The sequence below is a fragment of the Eublepharis macularius genome, chromosome 9 (genome assembly GCF_028583425.1).
Source record: "Eublepharis macularius isolate TG4126 chromosome 9, MPM_Emac_v1.0, whole genome shotgun sequence".
Taxonomy (NCBI): domain Eukaryota; kingdom Metazoa; phylum Chordata; class Lepidosauria; order Squamata; family Eublepharidae; genus Eublepharis; species Eublepharis macularius.
The window spans coordinates 12,452,980-12,470,368 of record NC_072798.1 but is presented as its reverse complement, the minus strand read 5'-3'; the positions used below and the strand labels follow the sequence as shown (position 1 = coordinate 12,470,368).

The 17,389-nt window shown below is 45.5% G+C and overlaps 1 protein-coding gene across 6 annotated transcripts in view; it reads right to left on the bottom strand.

Moving 5' to 3' along the window:
• The window catches only part of KRAS (KRAS proto-oncogene, GTPase), a 42,735-nt gene extending 36,781 nt beyond the window's left edge, over positions 1-5,954 (bottom strand). For 3 of the 6 annotated variants that reach the window (XM_054989084.1, XM_054989081.1, XM_054989079.1), the window contains exon 1: positions 5,509-5,954. In XM_054989084.1, the coding sequence (XP_054845059.1) occupies positions 5,509-5,560 (52 nt within the window). In that variant the 5' untranslated portion in view covers positions 5,561-5,954. Of the gene's footprint in view, positions 1-3,724; positions 3,778-5,508 lie in introns of those variants that run through there. The other 3 variants (XM_054989080.1, XM_054989082.1, XM_054989083.1) reach the window with 3 other exon arrangements.
• Between the last annotated feature and the right edge of the window lie 11,435 nt (positions 5,955-17,389).

Genomic DNA, 17,389 nt, shown 5'->3' with positions numbered 1-17,389 from the left:
CAGCCTCATTGATCACAAGGTTATTTATAGTGCAATCCTAAACAGAGTTACTCCAGTCTAAGCTCACTGATTTCAAAGATTTCATGGGTTTCAATGGGATTAGGTTGGAAGAACTCCTCTTAGCATCGCATTGCTTATTGCGCTTTATACTGTGGGCATGATCCAGCAGGAGTTAAGCACTGGTAGAACCACTTGATTTAATGAAAGAGTAATAAAAATGTCACCCATTGACATCCAGAGGACTTTTTAAAAGCTTAGCTTTGTCGGGATCATGCTATTGCTCGCTCACACCCATCTTGGCTGCTCCTTTTTGCCTGCAGCTGCCACCAAATACACCTCCAGGAGCCACCTCTCTCGCGCCAAATCACTCCTCAAAAATCCACTTTTCCCCAAAGCCTTCGGGACAACCTCTTAATCCCCCTTCCCTGCTGAAATCGACCAAGTAAACAGCCCCAGGTACTTCCCATGTCTACTGCTGTCCTCTCCTCTCTTTCCTCCCTTTGGCGTCTCCCTGGCCTCAGATTTTGAGCTAAATTTGTCTTGTACTCTGGAAAGTATCGTGTATGTCAATGGCACTTTAGACATAATTACCTGTTTTAATTTAATCCCATCCTTCATCCAAGGAGCAGCGCAGATAATTGTCCACTCCTCTATATTTATCCTCACTGTAACCTGTGAGGAAGGCTAGGCTGAAAGAATCTGACTGACACAAGTGAGCTTCACAGCTGAGAAAGGACTTGAATCTGGATCTCTCCAGCTTTAGTCCCACACCACCTACTGCACCATACTTGCTCCCTAGTTGCACGCGCACGCGCACGCACACAGAGGACTAGGGTCAAGGAACAACTGCAGAAAAAAGCTAAAAAGAAGATGGTCCCTTATAGCAGCTGGTATCTACATGCATTCACCCGCATTCAGTATTATGCATGACAGTATTTGTATACACACAGCTTCGCAGACATTATACAACCTAGAAGATACTATAGGGCTGGCTTTGGGGAAGAAAAGAGGAGGCATAGTGAGCACAATACACACACACACTTATAAAAAGACATGTGAACTTGATACATAAATACACACACACACACCCCTTTACGGGATCTAACAAAGACTACTGGGAAGGTACGGGGGTAAACTAATAGGAGGGTTTCTCCTAGCAAGCAGTATATCGATGATACAAAAACATATATCTATACAATAGTTCTCAACACGTTACATCATGTCTTTTGAAATCAGTATAGGTGGAAAAGGCGTGGGCGCAAGCACACTGGCCTGGCCTGCCCCCTACAACGCCATACCTTTGTCAAATACAATATGACTTAGGCTGCACAGTTGTCCAGGGCTGTGCACACACCCTTTTCTTTACACATTCATAATCCCAGCTTCGTGGACATTACTTATTTATTTTACTTCATTTATGCCCCAGCACAAATTCAAAGTGGCTTGCATCTTCCTCCTCTCCCCCATTTAAACTTCACACTAACCCTGTGAGGTAGGTTGGGCTGAGAGTGTGTGGCCCCAGATCACCCAGTTAGCTTGCATGGCAAAGTGGTGATCTGAACCTGGATCTTCCAGATCCTAGGCTGAAACTGTAAGTACCACACCAGCCGGCTTATAGCCAGATTATAGACAGCGTTGAGTCTATGCACAGCTGTGTAACATACAAAGGAAACAGATATCCACATTTCATTACATGCATGCATGTCTTTACCGGTATAACGAAGCCTACAAGACTGGATGCCCTGCACACAATTTGTTATATTTTTATCACACTCTTTCCTCCAAAGAACTCAAGGCAATATAACATGGTATTCCCCTCCTCTTCTTCACCCTCACAACAACCCTCTATTGCCTGTTAAGGCTGAGAGAAAGCGATTGGCCCCAGGACATCTAGTGAGTTTCAAGGCAAGTGGGGATTCGAACCCACGTTTTCCCCAGCCTTCATCCAACACACTAACCCAGTTGTTCCCAAACTTTTCTGGGCCACCACTTCCTTGGTTCCATAAACTCATTCCCATTGCCCCCTACTCTACAAAAAGCATTATTCAGAATAGTGGCTGGCACAACCCACTGAAGAAGATAATAACAATAAAATTCAAAACAGTAACAATTAATTGCACCTATATACAAAAATCCAATTAAAACTGGTAGCTATTTAGCAAGAATCTTAGTAACTGCTGTTCAGTAAATTCTTAAGGAGGATAGATGGGCTTGATGAAGTGATACCAGTTTCCCAGATTTCATCACCATGCAGAGGCAGAAACTCTAAGCGAAGAAGGTGTTTTGCTTTAGGATCTAGTCTGGTAAATAAGCGAACAACACACTCGGAGGGGGGCAACCTCCAGTACCCCCCTGCCACCCCCTTGCCTCTTAGCACCCCCTCTAGATAATCCCACTGCCCCTCAGGGTACTACCCACTTTGGGAAGCACTGCATTTACCTCTACACCATGCTGGCTACATACAGAGAGACACACCTGTGTAACGCAGACACGTGTATACTGATACTTTCCAACGTGTGCATGCTTGCACACACAGTGACCCAAGTTCTAAGAGCAAGATCCAGGTCCAGCAGCACCTTAAAGAGCAACTTGATTTCCAAGGATCTGAGTCCAGTGGCACCTTAGAGGCCAACAAGATTTTCAGTACAAGCTTCTGAAAGTTAGAGCTCCCTTCTTCAGACACCTGAAGAAAGGAGCTCTGACTCAAAATCTTCACACTCTGAAAATCTTTTTGGTCTCTAAAGCTGCCACTGGACTCAATTCCTGATGTTCTGCTGCAAACTTAACATGGCTACCCCCCTAAAACTAGATTTCCAAGGTATGAGCTTCCGAGCTCATGAAAAGCTTCAAATGCCCACTGAAGCCCCTATGAACAGGAGCAGGAATTTTTCTCCAGGCACGTTGGCAACCGAAGTGTATGAACTCCCTCCCTCCTGAACCAAGTGGGTTTCCCCCCTCCCAATCTCATCCCTTGGAAATCTAGTTAGTCTTTAAGGTACTATTGGACTTGGATCTTGCTCCTCAAGGTCTAGGGCAGGTATGGGGTGGGACACAGGCTCCTGCCAGCAGTCTGGGGGTCCCAGAGGGAAACTGGGATGGGGGATGCTGATGCAAATGCCTGAGAGGCAGGGTTGCCAACCTCCGGGGGGGGGCTGGAGATCTCCCAGAATTATAATCCATCTCCAGGGTACAGAAATCAGTTCCCCAGGAGGAAAAGGCAGCTTGGGAAGGGACTGTACGGCATCACACACCGCTGAGATTCCTCCTCTCCCCCAAACCCCCTTCCCCAGGCTTCACCTCCAAACCTCCAGGAATTTCCCAGCCTGGAGCTGGCAACCCTAATGTCAGCCCTAGCTAAATGGAGGCAGCATCGCTCTGAATAAGAAATGGTGAATGGCTTCATGGGGGGCTCTATGACATGACACCCCCCTAAAGCCCCCTCCCCAGGCTCCACCCCAAACCTCCAGGAACTTCCCACCCCAAAGTTGGCAACACTCCTGAGAGGGAAGGAGGGGGGAGGGGTTGCTATGGAAACAGCCTTGCCGCCGCCCCCCCCCCCTGACAAGATGCCCCAAAGGCGCCTCAAGGAAGAGCCTCGGAGGGGGAACCGGTTTTTCCCTCAGGACGGAGAGAGGCAGGCAGCGCCCGGGCTGAGGAGGGGCCGCTTCCCAAGCTGGAGAACCCCCACGAACTCGTTAACCAACTAACCAACTAACTAACCCACCTGCCTCGCCGGCGCTCCGTCTCCCGCTCCGCGGCGCCGCCCAACCGGTCGAGTCGGCGGAGTGAAATGGCGCTGCCGAGCGCCGAGCGGGAGGGCGGCTCAGCGATCGACGCCCTCGGTGGCTCGATTCGCTGGCCTCGTATGGGCAGCCGAGGGGAGAAGCGGGCGGGGCGTTGCCCGGCAGTGGGCGGGGCTGGGAAGCATTCGCTGCAGAGGCTCAGCCGCGGCGGTTTCCCACGCGGCGGGTTACGTAAAGGCGTGCAGAGGAGCGCTTACTCGGGAGTAAATGCCACGGAGCGATTCGGGGACGGCGTTTGTGCAGACTGCGCTCTTCACCCCCTCGAGCAAGCCCTGCATTGCACGCTGTGGGGAGATTTTTTTTTTTAAACCGTGCATTTTTGTGCAGCGTTTCTCCAGTGTAAACCCATTGCAATCAGTCATAGGCTTGGCCGGAGTAACTCTGCCTAGGATTGCATTGTAAACATGCGTAAAAAGTGGACTGGGGTCAGCTGGCAACGCCAGCTCTGTGCAAGCGCTGCATTGCACACTCGGGGGCGGAGGGGATTCAACAGTGCAATCCTATGCAGCGTTACTCCAGTGTAAACCCATTGCAATCAATAATAGGCTTCGACTGGAATAACTCTGCATAAGATTACATTGTGCGCACGCACAGAAAGCAGGAGACGCAAGCCCTGTGCTTGTTTACTCAGAAGTAAAAGCCCACTTTGCTTAGTTGGGGAGGGTCATACGCTTGGGTTGCGGAAAAAATGCCTGCCCCTTTTAGAGTAGCTTTACTGCGCAGAAATGGGCAACTGAAGCTTTTCGTGGCATGGAGGTAAGTCACATCACCTGGTTAATAACATCCCATTAAACCTCTATTAAAGCAACAGGGCATTTTTTTCCTCCAGGCAGTTGGCAACTGTATACGCGTGTGCATGATTGCCGCTTTTAAAAAATGCAGCAGAAACATTCAACATTAAATCCACGGGCAGCCTGTTTTGAATAATATTTGGTGGTGGCGGAGAATAATGTTTACAAATCCTCCAGAAGTAGTTAACAAAGATGACAAATGAATCCGAGCGGATGATCAACCACCCCGGCATCCGTCCAACTAATGACACGGAAGCAGATGGCTCCAGATCCAGGTTTGTAAAGAACTCTGTACACGGGAAAAGCACTGTAATAAGAACCGGCGCCCTGCTTTAGCAAGCACCCACGATCGTGTGAATGACAGAAGAACGTCCCTAAGATTTTCCCTGCAGGAACAAATCACAAGAGGTAAGGCTGTTTTGTTACTGGGGAATGTCACAGGCATGCTAAATGACAGCCGGTAAATAAGGGTCTCTGCATTTGATACGTTGCAAAGAAAGAAAAAAAACCCTTAAATTTGACGCACCGCAAAGAAAAAAAACCACGCTGGTTGATATTACACGAGATCAGATAAATAATGAGATGCTGATCGAGCAGCCTATGTTTTAAAAATAAAGTGATAGAGATGGGGGGAAATAATTGATTCCTAATAACTAAATTCTATTTTGGTACACTCGACAGGCGCTACCAAAAGGATCGTCATAAGGGCTTACTCCAGATGTAAGTACAGCTGGAATGAATAACCTTCCACACACACACACACCTCTTTCTACAATCAACAAACCAGCAGGAAATTCAGGCCTTTAAAATGGGGAGGGGAATAGGATTATCCAGCTGCGGGGAACCAGCTCCTGCTGTATCCCAGAATATTTCCCTCCCTCCCTCCTACCCGGCTATCCCTCGTAGCCCCTTACCCCTCTCTGCGTTGCCTGCTCGAGCTGTCTTTGCTGCTTCCAGGACGTACATGCAATGCTGCTACTCTGCTCTCGGCAGGTTCCAAAATAACAGTTGAGCCAGACGGTTATTGGTTAGCGAGGAGAAATATGGGAGGGCTCCCCAGTCTTGTTCTATGTACCTATGGAATAGGTGCACTCACTTGTATTCTGTGTCTATTGCTCTGCAACAGGAACCAGCTGTTTACGAAGTACTTTGCCTATTTTTGGATTGCTAATAAGTGGCTGATGTGCACATGTGCGCGCACTGAAAGATGTTCCCAAGTCTAGAGTTTTACCAGTCAGTCATACTCGCTCAGCTGGTGTAGTACTAGTACAGTATTTACTCAAAGGCAAGACTACAGTTTTATCCAGGTATGCTGTACAAAACAGGGTAGGTTGTATTAAATTCATGTACAAGTTACAGATGTCCCATATTAAAAAACTTGTGTTTGTATAACATTTTTGTGGAGATTATCTTTCAGAGTCGGCTTCCTTTCAAATAAATACGGTAATTTATTTCATTTAAATGGCCAATAGGCTGAAACTGAAAAGCCTATTCAGGCCCTTTCTAACCAACTTTGCTCATAAGCCAGCCCTTTTTATTCCAAATGGATTGGATGTCAAAAAAACATATTGAGGAGTTCAGCCTTAGGGGAGAATAATGTACACTGCATCATACTCCTTGGCAGAAGGACATGATTTTGAAAAATTATGTATCTTATGCTAGCATCATGCTCTGCATTTTTGAATGTTTATTTAATACTTTTGTGAGGGAGGATAAAATTTAGCTGATAATGTCTTTTGAGAATGATTCAAAATCCCTTCTTTTGCTTTTCATATAGCAGCATGTATTATATAATAATAACAACAACTTTCAATTTATATACCGCCCTTCAGGACAACTTAATGCCCACTCAGAGCGGTTTACAAAGTATGTTGTTATCCCCACAACAAAACACCCTGTGAGGTGGGTGGGGCTGAGAGAGCTCAAGGGAGCTGTGAGTAGCCCAAGGTCACCTAGCTGGCTTCAAGTGAAGGAGTGGGGAATCAAACCCGGCTCTGTAGATTAGAGTCCTGCACTCTTAACCACTACACCAAACTGGCTCTCTGTTTGTGGTTTATTTCAGTGGTTTTTATTTTGCAGTGCACCACATGGGGTATTCCTCAATCGAACATCAGATTATAAATTTATAATTAGATAATTCGCTTGCAGTTATTTTAAATCTTTGATGTCCTAATTCTATTAGGAATAGCATTCCTAGATATGGATGCGGTCAGGGATATTTGATAAAACCAGTCCAAGATGTCAAAGTTGAACATGTCGCTAGAATCACTGCCTGTTGCACATGAGGATCCATGGATTGAAGCCAGTACATTTTTCTTCTCTTGAATGACTATTCCTCGATGCACACCCCGATATGAGAATTTTGCTGCTTCACAATGGGCTTTTTAGTATCGCCAAAGTAGCAGTTGAAGATGTACTAGGTTGCCCTGGGCTGGTTGCATTGTTATGTCTTCATAATCACAGATTCACGCTTACATAAAGGCATGTCTTTATTTTCTGATATGGGACACAGCACATCAGGGTCAATGTCTTACATTTTGAGAAGCCAGTTCCTGCATCTGCTTCCTGAGACGCGTATGAAGGTGGATAAATTATAGGCTATGCCCATTCCCCATTGGTATAATGCAGTGGTATGCAAATATGAGCCTACATGTACAAAAATGATGGAACGCACACACTGAGACTCCCTCCTCCCTTCAATTAAAATCTTCAGGTGAGAGCCAGTATAGCATAGTGCTTAGAGAATTAGACTAGGGTCTCCCCCCTCATGAAAATCCCCTGTTTGTCCCTTCATGAAACTTGCTGGATGGCCTCAGCTTAGCCAGTCAGCATCTCTCTCTGTCTAACCTACTTTGCAGGGTTGGTGTGAAGACAGAATAGAGAGGTTGGATAACCACGTACACTGCCCTGAGCCCCTTGAACAAAGTGAGGTTTAAAAAAAAAATGCCATAAATAAATACATAGAGCCTGCTCATTAAAAAATTCTTTCAGAACCAAGACAATAACTGCAATTAACGTAAAAACAAAATGGGCGAGAATTCGCTTGCAGTCTAAAGTGGCGCATTCCATGTGCAAATTCAACTCCTGTGACTGGCAGGCAGTATGAAGACACTGGATTGATCAGAAGTGATATAAGTTCCAGGCCCTTTCTCTTTGCCTGTTTAACAACATTTACTCTATGGCAGATGCTGGGTTTGCCTCCAAGTAGCTGATAGTCATAATAGATTATTGTGTCTGTTGCAGCATTACACAGACATCTGCATAAGAGATATTTCTGCTAAGTTTATGTTTTCATCAACATGCAGTCACATTTCAGTTCACGTAAAGCAGACTGGGTGTGTGAGACAACAGACAGACAGACAGATAGATAGAGGGCTTTTTTTCAGTTGGAACGCAGTGGAACAGTTCCGGAACTGCTTGAAAGTGGTCACATGGTTGGTGGCCCCACCTCCTGATATCCGGACAGAGGGGAGTTTAGATTGCAATCTAAACCCCTCTGTCTGGAGATCAGGGGGCGGGGCCACCAACCATGTGACCATTTTATCCAAGGGCAACCCACTGAGTTCCACCACCTCTTTTCCCAGAAAAAAAGCCCTGGATAGTTAGTTAGTGGTGGAAAGTGTCACTTATGGTGACCACCACCACCATCCCAGTCTTTGGAGGTCTCCCATCAATTACTTATCAAAGCCAACTCTGCTTAGCTTCCAGGGTCTGATGAGATCAAGCTTGCCTGAGCTGTCCAGGTCAAGACATCATATACATATTCTACCTTTCAATCAACAGATCAACAAGGCTCATAAAAAAGTCACAGTGCAAAATTAAAACCACCACTGCAGAAAACAAACAATCCATGAACAGCAAAAATTTTAAAAAGCAATCTGGTTATTAGAGAATTATAATGATTTCAGGAATGGAGTCCAAGGAAATACACCCTTGGAAAGGATAAAGTCAATGCTTTGGCACCTTTTCGAGTATTTCTTTCATCGAGACAGCATTGTTTCCCCTTCCGCTGGAAGAATGTTGAGTTGATGCAAAACAGCTGGTTACCTATAGCCTCTATAAAGTGCTTGTGTGTATATGCTCAAATCTTATGTGCTAGTGAAGAAAAAAAATGGTAGATATGATGATCACAAAATGGCAAATGCTGCTTGAATCAGCTGTTTTGGAAAGCTTGTGCAATGCCAGATCAATGGCCTACTTCACTATTTATTATTTATTGCATTTATAAAATTTATACTCCACCTTTCTGCCCTCATTGGAGCCACCCAAGTGCCTATTAAAGCACACATCATAAAAATGTGTCTTAAAAATTATTAAATCCAAACATAAACACATCATTACAACCACGAAAAGCAAGCCAATGGGTACATAAAAAACCATTAAAAACAATCAAAATATAAGGCAAAAAGGAGGGATCAGTGAGAGATCACCAAACCAGATAACAAAAGTCTTCACCTGCTGGTGGAAGACGGCAACAGAAAGAGACAGCTGAATACTCCCTAGGGACAAATTCTACGGGAGAGAGTTCCAAGTTGTTCTTTTTAGCTTAAGCCGCACACACAAACTCATGAAGGTGCTGTATGCTGAGTCAGACCCTCAGTCCATCAAGGTCAGTATTGTCTACTCTGACCGGCAGCAGCTCTCCCGGGTCCCAGGCTGAGGTCTTTCACATCACCTAATACCTGACCCCAGGGCTTTTTTCTGAGAAAAGAGGTGGTGGAACTCAGTGGGCTGCCCTCAGAGAAAATGGTCACATGGCCGGTGGCCCCGCTCCCTGATCTCCAGACAGAGGGGGGTGGCGCGGAGGGCAATCTAAACTTCCCTCTGGAGATCAGGGGACGGGCCACTGGCCATGTGACCCCTTTAAAGAGGTTCCGGAACTCCGTTCCACCGCATTCCCGCTGAAAAAAAGCCCTGCCTGACCCTTTTTAACTGGCGATGCCAGGGATTGAACCTGGAACCTCAGATGGTCTATTGCTGAGCCATGGCCTCTCCCCTCCCATTGTCCATATGAGAACCGTACTATTAGCCTACCTTATCAGGTGGTTGTAGTGAGATAATGAACGTGTTCAAGTGCTATATAAATACAGAATTGCGCGATCATGCACATCTTCCAAGCTACTGTTTTATTCCTGAGTGTGCAGATTTAAATGATTAAACTCACATGTTTAGTCAACGCCATTTTATTAAGGTATCAGACTTACATTTAATGAATGAACAGCTTGTAAAAGAAGAGAGTGAATCGACTAAATATTCTTCAGTTGGCGGACAGTCTTGGTTATTAAGGAATGCAAAGTGTAATAGCTGGAGCACTACAAATGCATATCAGATCTAAACCAAGCATTTGCAAGAGCATCAAAGCACAAACACTCATCCGTTCTTGTAATGACAAACTGAATTCAGGCAAACGTCCAATGAAGTTTATGTAATTTCAGAAGTTGCAAGTAGCCCGATTGGTGCAGAGACACAATCAAGGAATAAAAAGTTGTGTCTCTGCACCTTTTATTAGAACCGACCAAAGTATCGCAGAACTGTGCGCATCGCCAAAGTGTGTGCATGTTTTCAAGTTCTCCAAGATTCTTCATCTGACTGGATGTTTAGTTCAAGAAAGAAAGAAAAGGTGTCATGTGTTTCCAATAATCATTAGGATAATAATATACAAAAGTGATGACATCCAGGGCTTTTTTTCAGCGGGAACGCGGTGGAACGGAGGTCCGTAACCTCTTGAAAATGGTCACATGGCTGGTGGCCCCGCCCCCTGATCTCCAGACAGAGGGGAGTTTAGATTGCCCTCCGCTGGTGCGGAGGGCAATCTAAACTCACCTCTGTCTGGAGATCAGGGGGCGGGGCCACCAGCCATGTGACCATTTTCTCCGAGGGCAACCCACTGAGTTCCACCACCTCTTCCCAGAAAAAAAAGTCCTGATGACATCATAATACACATTTCCCTTCTTAAGTGTTGCAGGGACTGAAAAAGGAACTAGAAACATTTGCTGTTTGGGGTGGCAAACCTATGATCTGTATCATATTTAGTTTCTCTTATCACTAAAAGAGATAGAAACAGTACAAGTGTATGTTTATCAATAGGATTTTATGTGCTTTTTTGCTTCTAGGTTTTATTGGCTGGTTGTTAATTTTAATGATTTTTATAACAACAACATTTGATTTATATACCGCCCTTCAGGACAACACCCACTCAGAGCAATTTACAAAGTATGTTGTTATTATCTCCACAACAATCACCCTGTGAGGTGGGTGGGGCTGAGAAAGCTCCAAGAGAGCCATGACTGACCCAGCTGTCATCACCCAACTATCATCACCCAGCTGTCTTCAAGCGGAGGAGTGGAGAATCAAACCTGGCTCTCCAGATTAGAGTCCTGCCGCTCTTAACCACGACACCAAACCAGCTCTTATGATTTTATCTTTTTCTTTTGTGAGCCTCCCTCTTCGGAGATGGTTTCAAATGTCATGCTTTTTAACATGTACATGTTCAGTATCACAGGGAAAACATTCAAAACTTAATGTGTGAGAACCACGAACGCACGACTGGATGGGCAAGTTTTTCAGCCTGTGGGCTGCTACATTGGAATCTCCAACTGCTTTTGGACCCCAACACTTGCAGTTGTAGACTCCTCAAAAGTGGGACGAGGCCCAGATATGGTTCTTTCCCACAACTGCTCTTTAACAATGTATCAGGACCATCAGCACATCATCCAATGACAGAGAGTCTCCCTACACAAGACCTCTTGCACGAGGATGCTCAAGTGTAGGGAGACACAATGTGTCAGTCCTTGGCAGTTACATCCCCAAGTCCCTCACAGCAAGCAAGCAGGTGCATTGGTTGAAGAAACTTTATTTAGAGATCTATTCAGTTCAAGTGTGCACTCATAGGTAGAAGTTGGAAGAAGTAATTAGTCAAACAATAGGACTACTGATATAGGGACGTCCTCCCGCCCCCTTTGCATTTAAGCATGAAAACTCAAAAGTTACATGGGAACAAAGCAGTTTAGTCTAGACAAAGTACAGAGTGGAATCATTCCCTCCTGTGAAAAGATACATTTCAATACACAGCTGCAGCTTCGGTCCATGGCCACTCAGAAGCGAGAGTGCTTATTTCTTAGAGATAACAAAGAGGCCACTGGGTCCTCTAGAAATTAGTATTAACAATCTAGACACCTTCAGATGACTTACATAAAATGCATAAGATACAGTACTGAACTTTGGCATTATATCAGTATGAGTTTAAGATGTAGCGTAAGATGCACAACACAACGATGGCATGGATGCTTATATCACTCTCAGTATAAAATGTAGAATACCATAATGGCATGGATGCTTGCAGAACACAACAATGGCATGGATGCTGGCGTACAAGGCACAATGTTAGCAGGGAAGCATAGTTTTAAAAGAGAGAGCCTGTGGAGATTGCTCCTCAGAGGGTGTGTCAATTTCACCTCCCCTTTGGGAGTCTGGTAGGTGGATGCTTCCAACAAATTGTCGAGCAGCTTGAGGGCCAGATGAATGCTCTCATAGGTCAAGTGTGGCCCATGGGCCATAATTTGTACATCTTTGTTTTAACGACACGGCCGGGTCAAAAGAGCCATAGGTAGCTAAGGATTCCTTGCCAGTTTTACTCATCTTCAAACACAGTTTTCTATCTTGGAAGCTGTGAAAGGGCCTTCAAGGTCATCTTAGATGGGGAACCAACACAGAAGGTGGCACATAATGGAAAGTGAAGGAACGGAGGTAAGCAGACTGGAAAGGGATAGCAATCCCATCTATACCTCTCTGTGTTTCCTGGAAGAGAAATGGAATGCATAAGTGATAGCTAGACAGACAGGCAGCCGAGACGAAGAATCTCTAAGAAATGTATACCAGATGCTAAGCAGAAGAAATCGACAGCAAAAGGAAGTAAGAAGGAGTTGAACATTAATGAAAACAACATGCCAGATGGGTTATTTTTGGATGTTTGGGACAGAGATGAGGAGAGAAGACAGAAACAAGGAAAGTCATCTTTCCATGCACTTATTTAAGTACATTAGGGCTTTTCAGCCAGCAGTGGGGTGGGTTATAAGGTCGCTGCTTGGGGGTGGTGTTTTATGGAAATGCTATGATTTTATTGTAAATTATAAATGAAGACTCTATGTTTTATTGCTTTTACCAGCCCTGAGCCCACTTGCAGAGAGGGTGAGACAGAAGCCAAATAAATAAATAACATCCAGGCATTCTGGGAGCCCACCAACTGTGTGTAATCAGAGCATGCATCTCCTGTGATCCTCCTGATATGCACAATCACCATATTGTGTGAATGGAAATAACACTCCTCTTTACTAGGGTTCCCAGGTGCCCGCTGGTGGCGGGCAAACCCCCAGGGATTTGCCCCCTCGTCCGCCAATCACCCAGCGATCGGCAGAAGGGGGCACGTTCCCATCAGCAAGCATCTCAGGAGCACGCACGCGCTCCCAACTGGCACGGCAATGTCACTTCTGGAAGTGATGTCGTTGCGCAGCCCGCGAGAGCATTTCTGCACTTCGATTGGGGCCGATTTGAGCCCCAAATCGGCAGAGCGTGGGCGCACTCGTGCGGGCAGTGTGGTAACGTCACTTCCAGAAGTGATGTCATCACGCTGGCTCCAGGCAAGCACACACAAATGAAGACCTCATGCTCCACACAAGATAAGTGCCAGATACTCCACCCTCCCAATGGGCGGTGAGGGGAACCTGGCAAACCTACTATTTACCATGAGCATGCATTGCACCTCCATTATGCACAACCTGATTAGTGGCTTTATCAGGGCTTAGGAAGTAAACTTGCACACAAATTTAAGTTAAGAAAAAAAATCTTTTAAAAACCTTTTAACAATTAATACAACTCGTTTTTTTCTTTAACTCGATGCATAAGTGCAACCAAACAGATTTGAAAAGGTAAACAGTCAACATTCCAAGAATTGGTGAGTCCTTTTTTCACTCATTTGAAGCAACTGTAGCCCAGGCCTCTGTCCTCTTGTTGGGGAATTACAGCCCTGCAAAAATAATACAATCCCAGTAACATCAACCAAACACAATAAATAAACACCAGTTTAAGTCATATTGTTTACATACAACATTTGATTACCTTATTCAAGGTGATAAGAGCATATAAATTAATATTAAACTCCACAGCAACCAGCTATTTCCTCAGCTGCCTGGCTCTAGCCACCCTACTGGGCTAAACCAATTACCTCATAGGAGTTACACATGCATGATAAATAGACATGTTGCCCCCGCACACACAATAAGGTAACTATGCATATCAGGAGGAGTGTGTTACTGCTATAGTTTGTGGCGTCCCAGAATTAGTTGTTGTAACTTCTGAAAGGGGCTTATATCATCCTTCTATCTAGTATATTTTTATCCTACCCTTCGTCCAAGGAGCTACGGGTGGAATACACACTGCCCTATTTTATCCTCACAACAACCTTGTGAGGTAGGTTAGGCTGAGAGATTGACTGAACCAAGGTCACCCAGGGAGCGTTGCAACAAGCAGTGATTTGAATCTGGATTGCCCTAGCCTTAGCCCAACACACTATACAACACTGGCTCTCCTTGTTGCTACAGGTCACCTGTGCAAATAATAACATTAGCACTTACACAGCATGGTGTAGTGGTCAGGCTGTTGGATGAGGACAGGGGTTCCCTACCTTTTTGCACTTGCAGGCACATTTGGAATTCTGACACAGTGTGGTGGGCATAGCAACAAAATGGCTGCTTAAGGAGGCGGAGCCAGTCACAAAATGGCCCCTACAGCTTTACCTTCAGTGAAGATCCTTGTGTTGAAGAAGCAATTGCTGCCAAAGCAATGTTTTTAAAAATCTCCACAGCCAATCAATATTCCAATGGCCAATCTAGGGTTGCCAGCTCCCAGTTGAGAAATTCCTGGAGCTCTTGGGGGTGAAACCTGGAGAAACCTGGAGAAAGTGGGGTTTGGGGAGGGAAAGTTCCTTGACATGGCATAATTCCATAGAATCCACCCCAAAAGTAGCCATTTTCTCCAGGTGAACTGATCTCTGTGGCCTGGAGACCAGTTGTAATTCCAGGAGATCTCCAGCCACTACCTGGAGGCTGGCAACCCTAGGCCAATCTAAAGTCATGCTTTGCAAAAGCCTCACCTGGCCCCACCCATTTTCTAACATTTGTAGGCACCATGAAAGGTGTTGGCGGACACAATTGTGCCCACGGGCACCATGTTGGGGACCCCTGGATTTGGATCTGTGAAACCCAGATTCAAATCTTCACTCTACCATGATGTTTGCTGGGTGAGCTTGGGCCAGTCACACACTCCGCCTAATCTACCTCACAGGGTAGTTGTGAGGGCAAAATAGAGGAAAGGAGGCCAATGCCCATTGTCCAGGGCTCCTTTGAAGCAGGGGAGGATAGAATTGTGCGAGGGGGGGGAGGCCTGAGGCATCGTTGCTTGGTTGAAGCCCCTGCTGAGTTTTTGCCAGGGGCAGACGTTGAACTGAGGGCTTCCAGCATCCCCAGTTCATTCTCTCCATCACTAGGAGGTACAACGTCAGCAGCAACTTGTCAGCGGAAAATTAGTAAGCACAGATGAGCCCTGAAACTTTATCTCTGACATTCTGCCCGTGTTGGCACAGAATTACATTATGTACACAGCAATCACTCACTCAGACTCATTAATGCCCCAACAAGGGAGGGGAACTGGCTTTTTAACACCTGGCACGCTTGGTTTTGTTCACTAAATTGCTCCTCTTAATGAGAAGACAGTGTTCCCAGTCCCTTGGGTCCTGTTTCAAGATTTGGTGAAAGAGAAAGATCCATTGAAGAATGCTCCTGCAAAGTGGGGGGAAACCCATGTTCACAGAAATCTAGCGTATCAGGGAGAAGGGTAAGCTAGAACTCATTTCCCTGACATCTAGTTTTCTACATGCATGGGATTTTTTTTAAATTGAGGGGCATCGAATCATGTACTTTTCCACTTGCCGTCAGGAGTGGTGTCACCCAGACAGAGGTCTGCTACCTTCATGCCAAACAACAACAACAATAATAATAACATTCAATTTATATACTGCCCTTCAGGAGCAGTATACCCACCCACTCAGAGCAGTATACAAAGGGTGTTATTATTATCCTCACAACAATCACTCTGTGAGGTGGGTGGGGCTGAGAGAGCTCTGAGAGAGCTGTGACTGACCCAAGGTCACTCAGCTGGCTTCAAGCGGAGGAGTGGGGAACCAAACCCAGTTCTCCAGATTAGAGTCCTGCCGCTCTTAACCACCATACCAAACTGGGAAATCAGAGTGGATCTCGTTTTTTAAAAAAGGAAATAGCATTCCTGCCCTGTCTTTAGCACAGTGGAAGAGGAGGTTTAACCCTTTCCCCTCCTCTGCATGATGCTGCTAGAGACTCACCCAAACCACGGTTATCCCTGGAACAGAAAAAGAGACCTATATCTAGCTGTATTCCCCTGCCCCCCCTTTCAGAGTTAACGACAGGATGAGCCCAGTTTTGATTGGTCAACTACATGGAGGGGAAGTGTATCACTTCCTTTTCCTTCACACTATGCACTTGATACTAAACCAAAACCCTGTGTGGTTTCTTTTCCCTAAAAAAAACAAAACACTGAGGCGATCCATTCATAGTTATCTGAGGGTCATCTCTTATTTGACCTTCAGTGCTGAGCACCGAGGAGGCATACTAGGGTTGCCAGCCAAGCACTAGAAACCATCAGAAGAGGCTGGTGGGCAAGAAAGAGAGCCCCCTCATGCCAACAGCGCAACGTCACTTTTGGCACAAACCAGGAAATGACATCACTGCATCGGGGCGATGCGCTAGGATTCTCCCAAAGTTCTGCTTTGGGAGAATCCTAGAACTTCACCCCAATGTAGTGACGTCACATCCAGGTTCACACCAGAAGTGATCTTGCACTGTTGGTATGATGCTAGCTTTATACCTAATTTTTTTCCCTCTCCTCCACCAAGCAACAGCGAAAGCAGCGAGAACCAAGGGAGGGCATCTTCCACTATGAGGGGGAACCTGGCTGCCCTACCTTACACATGGGCTGCTTCCACATACGTTGGATAATGCACTTTCAATACACTTTAGTGAACATTTGAAACTGATTTTTCATGTGTGGAACAAAAAATCCACTTCAAAAGGATTGCGAAAGTGCATTATTCAATGTGTGTGGAAATGGCCATGGACACAGTATGAGTTCAGTTTCCTCACATTCTGTTTGGTAGGTATTATAGAGAATGTGAAGGGACAGGACTCCTAGACTATCTGTAATGATTTCAAGTAAATGTGTGCATGTATCTTTAAATGCTTGGTGTGAGATAGGTGAAGAGTGGGGGGGGGTGAAAGAGAGGGATGAGTGAGTGATATGATGGGTTGATGACTGAGAGGGTGGGCGGAGTGAAGGCAGTTTAGACCGATTCCACACAAGTTGGATAATGCACTTCCAATCCTCTTTATAGATCATTTGGAACGGATTTTTTTGTGTGCAGAACAAAAAACCCACCTCAAACGATTGATAAAGTGCATTGAAAGTGCATTATCCAACATGTGCGGAATCAGCCTACGAGTGGAGAGCAAAGATTCAGGGCCAATCTACAAGTGACGAATGACACTTGAATGGCAAGTGGATCGAGTGGAGCACAAGTGGAGGGCAAGTAAACAGGGAGAAATACATTTGCCGTTCAAGTGTCATTCGTCACTAGCTTGGCCCCAAGTCAGAAGAAAGCAGGCAAGCTGTGTGCTGCCTGAGCAATTTAAGCATTTCTGTGAGAAATATTGA